This window comes from Phoca vitulina, unplaced genomic scaffold, assembly GCF_004348235.1.
Source record: "Phoca vitulina isolate PV1807 unplaced genomic scaffold, GSC_HSeal_1.0 scaffold2, whole genome shotgun sequence".
In the NCBI taxonomy this organism is placed as follows: Eukaryota; Metazoa; Chordata; class Mammalia; order Carnivora; family Phocidae; genus Phoca; species Phoca vitulina.
In genome coordinates, this window is record NW_022589705.1 from 1,378,521 (window position 1) to 1,390,904 (window position 12,384).

The following is a 12,384-nucleotide window of genomic DNA, read 5'->3' on the forward strand; positions in this document are numbered from 1 at the left end:
GGTGAAATGCTGAATTTAAAGGGGAACATTACATTTGAAATTTTCTTTTTACATAAAGAATCATGATTCTGAAAGACCAAATTCCAAGTTTAAAAACTGAAATGAGTTTTTATTGAAATCGTTTTGACTACATAATACTCTTGTGGTTTAAAGGAAAAATATTAATGGAATTTATAATTTCATTAGATTCCACCTAATCTAATTTCACTATCGCTATTATTCAATTATCAACTCTGAAACACTATCAGAGGAGAAGGTTTACTGTAAACACTTTAACTGTCTTTGCCTCCCCTCTTCGACTTGACCCTTCCAATACTTGTAGTCTGCTATGGCAAGACATGGCTTTGATTACCTTCTGATAAGGATTATACCACTTTTGCAAAGTCATTCTTATAGACATTTAATCTCTCTTTCATCTTGAGACGTTTATTTGATTAAAAAAAATTTCTCTCACTCAAAGAGGAGCTGGCTGATGGCAAAAATAATACACAGGCATGCATTTATGACATGATATGGAACATATGAAATGGACGGTGAGAACGGGGGAGGAATAAACTTTATTGGCCCACGGGGAGAGATGGGGGAACAAGGACGGGCCTGGAAAGAGTGAATATGGGTGGGAAAACTGAAATGGAATGCTTTAAAAGGTGCACATACACTTTGTAACCTCCACCGTTCAACTCAGAGATAGATATGTACAGTGCCATACAGATAGACTAAAGTGAGTTTCACTTTGTAGTTGATGCTACTTGTAACAGTTTTACCGTTAGCAAGTCACCATTTAATTCTGCCAGAGTCAGACAAGGCTCTCGGGTTAGTGCAAACAAGGTTTTCCATCCTGGGCTGCAGGCTGACCCGCCAGTGCTCAGAAGGCATGCTTGTGACGAACTCGCACACTTTCCAGTTCCCCACCTCCAATGGCGGCCAGGGTCTCCAGCCTGCTTAAACGCTCCAGACTTCTTCCAAGAACTTCTTCTAGCCGACCGCGTATCACCTGGGCCCCTTCTAGTTCCACCTGCAGAGTTCGGTCTCTCTCTGAGCTGAGTAAACATGCCACATGGAAGGAAAACGGATTAGCCATCAACTGTAATGAGTCTACGCATACTTCCAAAGAGCCATGACACTTTCTAAAGGATGCTCGCTAGCACACAGTAAGTGAACACAGTCTTTGTTTGGGCACTGTTATCCTTCACTGCGGACAGATTAGCAAGGCCTGCCCTTTCTTTAAAGCTTGCCTCTTTATGCTAGATTGTGAGCCAATGTCACATAAAATTATAGTTCCTAAGACTTACCTCATACCCCTATAGCCAACATAAGAGAAATTTTACTTTTTGAAGAGTATTAGTTTCGAAAAACCAAAACCCAGGAAAAACTAAATGCAAACTGAAGCAATACTGAGCCAAGGAGGACTGCTATTGAAGATCTGTGTTCTCTCATTTGGTAACCAGACTGGACAGAGCTCTGAAAAAGAATCCAGTTCAGAGAGACCAAAGATCCAGAGATTCTTTAAAAAGTAATACAATCAACTGGTCCTACTGTATCTTTCCTCTGCCTTCATTTTCCTGAAGTAGAAAGAAAAACAAGGCTTAAACTGAACAATCAACTAGAAAAAAATGAATAGTAAAAAAATAAAAATTAGGAAAGAGAAAAAGGGACAAGGGCAGAAGGCAGAATGAGAAAAAAAAAAAAATAAAGGGAATATAAAATGAACCAGAATGATATATACGTGATCCAAAAATCAAGAATACAAGCAAATATATTCACCATGATGGCTATCAGTGATCCTGGGTTGATATTAGCCATCATGGTAAATATATTTTCTTCAGTGATACTCACTGAGTATCAATACCCTTTATATCCTCACTCTTGGAACGGAACAGCCCCTACCAGGACATGGAGCAGAGGAAGGAAAGGAAAACACTGAGTGTTTACTATACACAAGGCATTATTTTAGACACCTGACAAGTCTTCTCATTTGATCACTGTGTAGCTATATGAGATAGGCACTATTCCTGACTGAAGACTTAAAACACTAGGCTCTGAGAGATCCACACACAACAAATGAAAAACAAACAAATGACAAACTGAGTAGTCCTAGTAATTGTCTCTGTTTTTTTTTCTCCCTGCTTTGAGATCATGAGCATCTGCACCTAAAGAGGAATAGAAGGATAAACACTGCCGTCACTCTCCTACCTCTCTGGATGGGCGTGGAACTTCACCAGACTGCTATAGAGCTGTCTCTCTGCTTGCAAGGCCTCATTGAGCCGACTCCGTTCATCTACCAGCCCTTCGAGCATCAGCAGCAACTGAGGAAAGAGCAGAAGCAATACGCAAACGGACATGAGACATGAAGCACAGCAGATCCTGAGATAGCAGCCAAAGGAATGTACTCGCATGCACTATGACCAAAAAGCTCACTATTTTACTACTTGCTTAAACTTTCTATTATATTTTACAGTTTTCAAATCAATGTCACATTACCTTGTTTTTTAATCTTTAAAACTCTATAGGGCAGAAGTCAAACATGGAAGCAAGAAGAAAGAGGAGAGAGAGGCCAGAAGCACAGGAAAGAGCTAAAAGAAGGGAGTGGAAGGGAAAGAGAGGAAGGGCCAGAAGACATACTGTAGGACTTACTGGTATTCTTCACTCATTCAGTAAAGATTTATTGAGCACATTCTATGTGCCAGGCTCTGTTCTAGGGCTAAACTTACTATCTAGTGGGTGGAGGAGACACCATCAATCACAGACCTGTATCACAGTGAGCTTTATAGTAAAGTGCTGTAAAGAACATGAGCCATGATGTACGCAACCAGCAGAGAGGTCTGGTTAAGTGAACTGCTTGAATTAAAAGCCAGGATTGGAGTGAAACGAGGAGTTAGTGAGAGAGAGGATAACAAACAGGGAGTACAGGCAAGAAGGTCTTTTTTAAAAGTCTGGCACTGAAGAGAGGTCAGCTATAGGGTAGTAGCTCAAAAGGAATTACAAATGTTAGGGGCATCTCTTGCTGCTGCTGACCAAGGCAAGGCAACTTTAGAGCACAGATTCTCTATGAAGTTCCATCAACAGACCCTTTCAGAGATCACTGAGATTGACAGCTTTTCCATTGTTTGTTTCACAGTAAAAATAAGGTTTATATTCCAAAGACTTACTTGTTGTCTTCGATTTCCTAAAGTTTCTTGTCCCTGTGATTCTACTGAAGCAACTTTTTCCCGAAGAAGTAAGACTTCCTGCGTCAGGCGTTCCATAGCTGGTATGTCTTCGGGATCAACCAGTTGCATCTGCAGGTCCTAAAAGTCAAGAAAAAAAAAAACTAGTAATAGGAATGCGGGGCGCCTGGCTGGCTCAGTCAGTGGGGCATGCGACTCTCGATCTCGGGGCTGTCCAGTGCTATTTAGCAGTGGGGCAAAGAAGCAGATGTCCCTGAAATAGTCTGCTCTACTTTCAAGTGGAATATTGATAAGCCATATGAAATAATACATTCTTTGTGAAATCTCAGCAACTCTAATACAAGTCGGAAAGAACATGGTGATATTAAGAGGCTCAAACTGACAGTGCATCAAGGAAATAAGGACTGGCCAAGGGACTCAGGGTATCCAAATGTCGTTTGAAGATGCCCTACAGATATTCTGAGCTGTCATCATTTCCAAGGATCTTGAAAAAGCTGTGAAAGACCTTTATGAGGTCTTCTTTAATCTGTATGTTCCTGGTCAGGGACTCCATGTCGGCAGCCTGCACCTGTAGCTCTTCCTCTTGCACGGCCACCATGGACTGTAGCGCAGAAAGTTCCATCTGTGGAGAGAAGAGATCCTGAAGTCGGTGCGCAGAGGACGCAATATCTGTCACATTCCCATTTTAACACTGAGGCCAAGGTTCTTCCATATTGTATCACCATGAGCCAGTAATGCAAGTGCCAACTAGAAGATGAATAGTAGTGGTCTATGGGTCAGATCAATTAACCACGTGGTGTGGTACCAAAGGGTGTTTTATGGGAAGCTGTAATGGTAGCTTTAAGGATGTCCTCCAGTTTAACTGGCACTATAAAACATTTCAAATTTGTTTAATTAATGAGTTTATTATGTTGCTTAAAAAAATGGGTCCCCATGAGCAGATGAGTGAATCCTCCCAACAACCCTAGAGGATCACTATTCTTCTATTCCCCAGTTTACAGAGGAGGTGACTGAGGCAGAGAGAAATTAAGGAACCTGTTCAAAGTCACAGAGCTAGGAAGGGGGAGATCCAGAATGTGAACTCAAGGAAGCAGACTCAGAACACAGAGGTTATAATGCCTTTCCTGCAGATTCTAACACATCCATATATTCTTTATGGTAATGGCAAGTTATTTGTAAGTACACATAGTAAGGAGCTATTTTTTTTTTTTCCGATTTTTATTTATTTGTCAGAGAGACAGAGAGAGAGGGAGAGAGAGCACAAGCAGGGGGAGAAGCAGGCAGAGAGAGAAGCAGGCTCCCCACTGAGCAGGGAGCCTGATGTGGGGCTCCATCCCAGGACCCTGGGATCATGACTGAGCCAAAGGCAGATGCTTAACCAACTGAGCCACCCGGTGCCCCATGTAAAGAACTATTTGGAGATAATTAAAGGAAATAGGTGTGACAAAGAAGACAGATGATACACACCTAGTTTAAGGTATAGCCAAGCTTCCTAAAGAAAGCAGCACCTCTTTCTTTAAGAAGATACAAAATGTAAGTTATGAGCAGTAAAAATTTTACTTCAAATTCCATCAATGATGATAGTTCACTATGTGGGCTGGTGATGATTTATAACTACACAAAGTTATTTGATGTTCTGGGCTCCTGTGGCACGTTAGGAAGAAATGCCTCTCCTCCCATTTCCTTCCATGCTGAAGGACCTCAGTTTAACTCCTGACCTTTCTCCACCCCTTTAGTCAGCCCCAGGCAGGTAAAGGGACTTATCTTAATAGTATGTTGGGGAAGAATAAACCAGGCATGCTTGACTTAGCTCCATCTTTCTTCTTTTTGGGAGGCACCTGCCTGCAGGAAGCCTGTTTTTGCCACTGCTTCTCCAAGAGCAGGCTCTTCCTCACCATGTAGAGTGGTCTGCCAAGGCCCAATGTTGTCTGTGACTAGGTAGATAAGTCTACCTAATTCTGGGGATTGGCTAGCATGCCCCTAGGTTCCTGCATTAAGTTCTCTACCTAAGCCTTTATCAGTAATGCAGTTGATAAAATACCAAACTATCTGCCACTACTTTGTTTTATCTCTCCGTTTGTTCAGATCTTGGGTAAGGGAAAAGGAGTGCTTCTTAATGAGGCCCTCTTCAGAGACCTCTATCATTATATAGCCAGGTATTTGCTCCATATTAGAAAAATTCAAACACAAGGAAGAAAACATTATGGCAGCAAGATAAAGGTCTGCAGTCAGGCAGACATGGGTTTTGGGTTTTAAATCTTGGCATAATCTCGCTACAAGGCATTTAAACTGAGCTTCAGTTTCCTCAATTATAAAACGGAAATAATACCTACTTTTTAGGGCTACGTGAGAGGAGAGAAAATGTATTTAAAAGTGCCTGGCAGGCAATCACTGAATGTTAACTATTACTACCACTATTACTATGATTTCAAGACAGTAGGGGGAATGCTTAAAAATTCAGGAAAATCGACATGGCTTTTGGTATATAACTAATATCAAAGGGAATGTGATAATGAATATATATGGCACTGAACTGAGAGGTTGGTAACTGATTAAGGACACAAAAGTAAGCAATATAGCTAAATATCACTTACTCAGAATAACCATTCATAGCCCTAATTTGATGATCCCCCAAACAGGACGAACCAAAAAGTAACATTACTCTGAATCAAGTATATATTAGAAAAACAGAAACGGCTTACGGAAACCAAAATCTCCAACATGAGTAATCAGATAATGGCTAGGGTGGAACCCCCAAAAAGGAGGGGAGCTAGGGGATTTTTAAAACTGGTATTTTTAAAATGCCACACAATTTCATATCCTTAAAACTTGAGTCATAGAATAGGAGGCTGGTTGTAAGAAGAAATAAGAGTAATGAGAAGAGAAATTAAGAGGTACAGTAAAATAATTTTACCACAAATATGAATACAAGTTTTATATTCTAGATCTAACTCTGGCAAAGAGATGGACCAAATCTGAGAAGCCAAGAGGCTTGGGAGGTTGGGAGGATTCACTCATCTGCTCATGGTGACCCATTTTTTTAAGCAGCATAATAAACTCATTAATTAAACAAATTTGAAATGTTTTATAGTGCCAATTAAACTGGAGGACATCCTTAAAGCTGCCATTACAGCTTCCCATAAAACACCCTTTGGTACCACACCACGTGGTTAATTGATCTGACCCACTAGAGCACTATTATTCATCTTCTAGTTGACACTTGCATAGACTAGCCAGGTAAACTTAATGTACTGCTGACCCTCTAAAATAGATGCCCTGGTCACATAGAGCCTTTTAGTTTTAGTTGGTAACTCTGTTCTGTGGCCCTAATACTTCTTCCACATCACAGCTGAACATAACAATCAGCTGTAAAGGGAGGGAGAAGGAGAAGGGATTCTGTAAGACCGAGAGGCCTCGTCTAAGAAAATTCATGAAAACTCTACTGCTAGAAATACAGCCTAATGGAAAAATGATCTGCTCCAAATAACGACTTCTTAGCAAGTATTTTGAGTCACAAAAGACCTAAATTTAAATCTTAGCTTTGGTATGTCTTAGTTCTATGACAATTCCTCACCTCCATGGTTCTGTTTTGTTTTTTGTTTTGTTTTTTTGAGAGAGCTTGCTAAGCAGGTGGGCGGGGGAGGAGCAGAGGGAGAGAGAGAATCTTCAATCTCATGCCCCTGAGATCATGACTGGGCTGAAATCAAGAGTCAGACGCTTATCTGACTAAGCCACCCAGGCGCCCTTCCTACCTCCATGTTAAAATCAATCAATCAATCAATCAGTGTTTCACCTTCTTCATCTATAAAATAGGGCCAATACCACTTAGTTTGCAGAGCTGTAAGCCTTAGTGTTAATTTAAGTACCCAGTATGGTACATTGCATATAGCAAGTACTCAATGAATTTATTGGTCATTCCCCAAATTCTTCTGTTCCATGTTTCTAAAGCTAATTTCATGGATCTAACATCATAATTCCAAGCAGCAATTATATAGTATCTCATTTTTTCACAGATCCTTTATAATTATTCCAGTCAGCAATGGGCAGAGAAAGCGGCCTTTGTCTTTTCAGAACTTAAAAGTTTAATGATCTCCATTTATAAAAATAAGAGCGTCTTTTGAGAAAAAGTGTTCATAAAGCAATTTCTATGTTTCTCCAGAAAGAAAAAAAAGCCTTCCTTTGCATTTGGACCTACATATTATACTTGGACTACTGTACTCTTTTAAAAATAAACTATTTTGGCATCTCAGCTCTTTCCACAGTTTGGCTATTGTGGACATTGCTGCTATGAACATTGGGGTGCATATGGCCCTTCTTTTCACTACATCTGTGTCTTTGGGGTAAATACCCAGGACTGCAATTGCTGGGTCACAGGGTAGCTCTATTTTTAATTTTTTGAGGAACCTCCACACTTTTCCAAAAGTGGCTGTACCAACTTGCATTCCCACCACAGTGTTAAGAGCCGAGATGCCCCTCAACAGACAAATGGATAAAGAAGATGTCCATATATACAATGGAATATTACTCAGCCATCAGAAAGGATGAATACCCAACTTTTACGTCAACAGGGATAGGACTGGAGGAGATTATGCTAAGTGAAATAAGTCAAGCAGAGAAAGTCAATTATCATATGGTTTCACTTATTTGTGGAACATAAGGAATAGCATGGAGGACATTAGGAGAAGGTAGGGAAAAATGAAGGGGGTAAATCGGAGGGGGAGACGACCCATGAGAGACTATGGACTCTGAGAAACAAACTGAGGGTGTTAGAGGGGAGGGGGTGGGGGGATGGGTTAGCCCGGTGATGGGTATTAAAGAGGGCACGTACTGCATGGAGTACTGGGTGTTATACGCAAACAATGAATCATGGAACACTACATCAAAAACTAATGATGTAATGTATGGTGACTAACATAATAAAATTAAATTAAAAAAAGAAAAGAAAAAAAATAAACTATTTTGGAAAAAAATAATAGGAATTTTGAAATTAGGCTCACTAGAACACTCACCCGACTTTCTCTTTCTTTTTTAGCCATGAGCTCAAGTTCCTCTTTGGCATTACTCAGTTCCTTTTCCAGCCCTGCAACTGTGTCCAAGTCTCCTAAAAATGACCACATAGCACTCGTTTTAATCACTATAACATCATATGACCTCTGCCGCTTTGTTTCTGAGGAATTTAGTCTGAATACACAATCTCACGATGACAACAAAAATATATGCACAGATTCTTCTTTGCAGCATTATTTGTAATAGCAAAATACTACAATCAATCTACATGCCTATAAAAAGAAGAGTGAATAAACTACGGTATATCCATGCAATGAGATACTATATACAACTGTAAAAAAGAATGAGGAAACTCTTTATGAACTGATACAGAATAATTTCTACGATATATTGATACGTAAAACAAGTTGGGTACAAAAGAATACATCTAGCGGAGTCTGTTTTACATTAGGAAAGGGGAAAATAAGAACACACACATACACATCACATATAGACACAGGATTGCTCTCTTACTTTGCAAAAAGAAACATAGGAAGGATAACCCAGAAATGAAATTGGTTGCCTTCGAGGGAGGGGTGAAAACCAGAGAGAAATGTCAGAGAAGTTGATGGGTCTTCTGAGCATACTTTTTTATATATTTGAGTTTTGAACCATGTTAATGTTTTATTTTTAATGTGTAAAGTTAGTTCAATAATAATGGCGAAGAAAAAGCCTAAAACTGAATATTAACATAAATAAATGAGCCTATATAATAAATAGATAATATAAACACCCAGAAAATTAAAAAATTAATCCAAATAATTTTTTGAACTCACTATTCTAACTGTATGCCCTCAGTGGGAAATAGTCTAAGGATTAAAAAAATAAATCTTAAACATTATTTAATAGACTTATTGTTGGTAGTGGTATTCATGTAGCAATTCTAAACTACTTTAGTGTATTGTGCGAATGGGTAAATATATTCATGTTAGAGGTAAGCAGGTTTCTCAAGGTCAAAAAAAGGCAGATACAAATACAAAATAAGGCAAAGAAAGAACCTGTGGTGTTAAATTAGAATTAGAGAAACCAGTATCAAATACACACACACACACACACACACACACGCACACACCCTTAGCTCTGTTCACCTAAAAGGCCCTAGAAGCAAATGACATACCTGTGGCTATGAACCCATCTCATGCCCAGATATTAGTACCTAAGTGCCATTACCCACTTCAAGGAACCAGAGCTCCTTGAAGTAACAGGCAGTTCCAGGGCCAAGGCAGGGAAAGGGAAAGGTGATCACGGAACATCTTATTGTGCCGGAAAGTGTGGAAATGCTGAAAAACTGATGGTGACATATCAAAAGGACAGAGGAGCAGCCTGAAGGGGCTCCAACTGGCCAAATCGGGGGTAATTTGGGCATCAAATGGAATAATGACAGAAACAGATAATAAAATGATTTTTTTTAAAAAAAAGAATCCATTAGAACACATTGATATAAAAAAAAAATGGAGTGGGGGAGAATAAGGAAAGGGCAGCTCTTTATGAAAGAACAGGTGCTAATACACAAGGAAGAAATTTTAGAAATAGAAATCACTTTTTTAAACTACCAACGTAATCACTGCTTCGGGCAAGGCTGAGAGTATGCTAGGAGCCCTGGGTGAGTGGCTGTGGGGAGACGGTCAACCTCTCAGGGTGTTGGGCGGCAGGTCACCAACACAAAGGGAGACGTGTAGAGGTCTGGCAGATACAATCTTAACTAAGGAAAAATACAAACTGCTATCATGTGCTCCTGATGTGGTGCACTGAGAAAGACCTCACCCTTGTAGTATTCTTGCCGAAAATGTTTAACTTGAATCGAACCATGAGGAAACAATCAGAGCCAGATTGAAGGCCATTCGCTGGCCCAGAGTTTTCAAATATGCCAATGTCAAAAAAGACCAAAAAAGGCTAGAAAACTGTTCTAGACTAAAGGAGACTAACGAGACATGACAACTAAATGCATGCATGGTCCTGGAGAGGGAGACCCAACCACCGGGAATGTTCCTGGGACAACGGGAACTTGGATATGAACTGTACCAGGACTATACCAAGGTTAAATTTCCTGAATGTGATCGTTATACTGTAGTTATGTAGGAGAATGCCCTTGCTTTTAGGAAATACATAATGAAGTATTTAGAAATGAAGTGTCATGATATCTAAGTAATTTTTAAAAGGCTTAGAAAAAACATCCCATCTGTGCATGTACATGTGAAGAAATAACGCAAATGTTGCAAAATGTTAATAGATGGTGAATCTTAATAAAAGTCTGTATGTGTATTCACTGCAGGATTTTTGCCACTTTTCTAGAAGTTTGAAATTTGCAAAATAAAAAATTAGAGAGAGGTACTTTTTTGAAAAAAGGTAAATAGGGAGTAAATTAAACAAATCAAGCATTCCTTACTCTTTGACAAAGTTTTCCTACAAAAAAATAACTAGTTGCATGACTTACCTATGGAATTCCATTAATACCTTACACTGTAACACAGACACAAACTTTTTACATTCTTTTCCTTTCTTTTTTTTAAAAGTAGCTCCATGCCCAGCCCAGCATGGAGCCCAACATGGGGCTTGAACTCACGACCCCGAGATCAAGACCTGAGCTGAAATCAAGAGTTGGATGCTTAACTGACTGAGCCACCCAGGCACCCCCTTACATTCTTTAATATCATTTAAAAAATCATAAGTTAATTCTTCAAGTCCACAACCTTTCTTATAGCATTATAATTACCACTTCATTGATGATGGTGAGCCCCTATTTCTACAACTCACTGGGTAAATCTCTTCCTTGAAGCTACCCTAGATCCCAACCCTTTGCTCTGTGAAAGTCAGAGACTCTAATCCCCAGCACTCATTTAAGTTTTGTTCCTACTCTTCACAGAATTCATTTGTTTTTAGGGAGTTCAAGGCCTACAACTGTCTCTTAGATGGTTGTGATCTTGGCAACTAACTTAACGTACACTGCCTCCCCCTCCCAACACTGTAATGCAGGTTATGTCAAGTTACTGTGAGTAGCCTCGGCCTGCTTGTAAGATACCCAAGAGAAGGTGTCAGCCCCATTGTCCTGTTGTGTAGGCTTGGAAACACACCTCCTGCATTTCTGAACCCCTGAAAAGCTATCTGGAAAGAATAATCAGGAGGCAGTTTCCCTGAGCCAAACTGTACCCAGAACAATAGTCTCAATTCAACACAATAAGGGTAGTTCTTTCTAGAATAGACAGGTCTTCAGCCTTTCAGGGGGAATCTAAACTTATTTTTTTCCATTAAGGTAGGAAAAGAGAGTCCTGGCCAAACCTATTAACAGAGTTACAGAAAGAAAAGACAGAAGATTCCTTAGTGAAATTAAATTTGATACTTACCTAATGAGGACCTGGGTATACTGGTATCCCCTTTGGCAGTCAACGAAATGCTATCATCTTTGGAGGGTATATGAACTGAACCCTAAAAATTGGAAGAGTCAGGGGATTTAGAAAGGTTACAGGAACCATGATCATAATGACAAGGACCTGGAATGTCCTCACACAATTTGGTATTAAAATGATCAAACTCATGCCTCAGACACACAAAAAAAAGGCAGTTGGCATGAACATCTATACAAGCATGTAATTCTTACTTGGTCAGTCTGCTCTCTAAGATGGGGGCTGCTGGAGGTAACTTCGGTGGGTTGGTTAGAGATGAGTGCTTGGGACATGAAGTCTTTCCCTCCTAAATACTGGCGCAGGGCCTGTAATTCCGAATTTCTTTCCATCAGGGCTTGTACCATCTTCTCTGCAGTGGCCTAGTAAGGAAATCACACATACCATTAAAAAGATACTCTAGAAAACAAAATTTGTGCTCTGAAGTTATTCGTTAAAAGTCAACTGTTCATAATAATGCAATATATGTTAAGAAAGGAAAAAAGAAAAAGAAGAATGTAGCAGGAGGGGAAGAATGAAGGGGGGGAAATCGGAGGGGGAGAAGAACCATGAGAGACGATGGACTCTGAAAAACAAACTGAGGGTTCTAGAGGGGAGGGGGGTGGGAGGATGGGTTAGCCTGGTGATGGGTATTGGGGAGGGCACGTTCTGCATGGAGCACTGGGTGTTATGCACAGACAATGAATCATGGAACACTATATCTAAAACTAATGATGTAATGTATGGGGATTAACATAACAATAAAAAAAGTCAACTGTTCATGAAAAGCCAGT

The 12,384-nt window shown here is 39.9% G+C and overlaps 1 protein-coding gene across 26 annotated transcripts in view; it reads right to left on the minus strand.

The window, feature by feature from the left end:
* Positions 1 to 12,384, minus strand: part of PDE4DIP (phosphodiesterase 4D interacting protein) — a 205,597-nt gene that overhangs the window by 50,164 nt on the left and 143,049 nt on the right. For all 26 annotated transcript variants that reach the window (XM_032420209.1, XM_032420203.1, XM_032420405.1 and 23 more), the window contains 7 exons: positions 11,809 to 11,973; positions 11,555 to 11,636; positions 8,177 to 8,268; positions 3,673 to 3,789; positions 3,150 to 3,287; positions 2,194 to 2,306; positions 913 to 1,040 (listed from right to left, as the gene is read on the minus strand). In XM_032420209.1, coding sequence (XP_032276100.1) covers positions 913 to 1,040; positions 2,194 to 2,306; positions 3,150 to 3,287; positions 3,673 to 3,789; positions 8,177 to 8,268; positions 11,555 to 11,636; positions 11,809 to 11,973 — 835 coding nt within the window. The remainder of the gene's footprint in view (positions 1 to 912; positions 1,041 to 2,193; positions 2,307 to 3,149; positions 3,288 to 3,672; positions 3,790 to 8,176; positions 8,269 to 11,554; positions 11,637 to 11,808; positions 11,974 to 12,384) is intronic.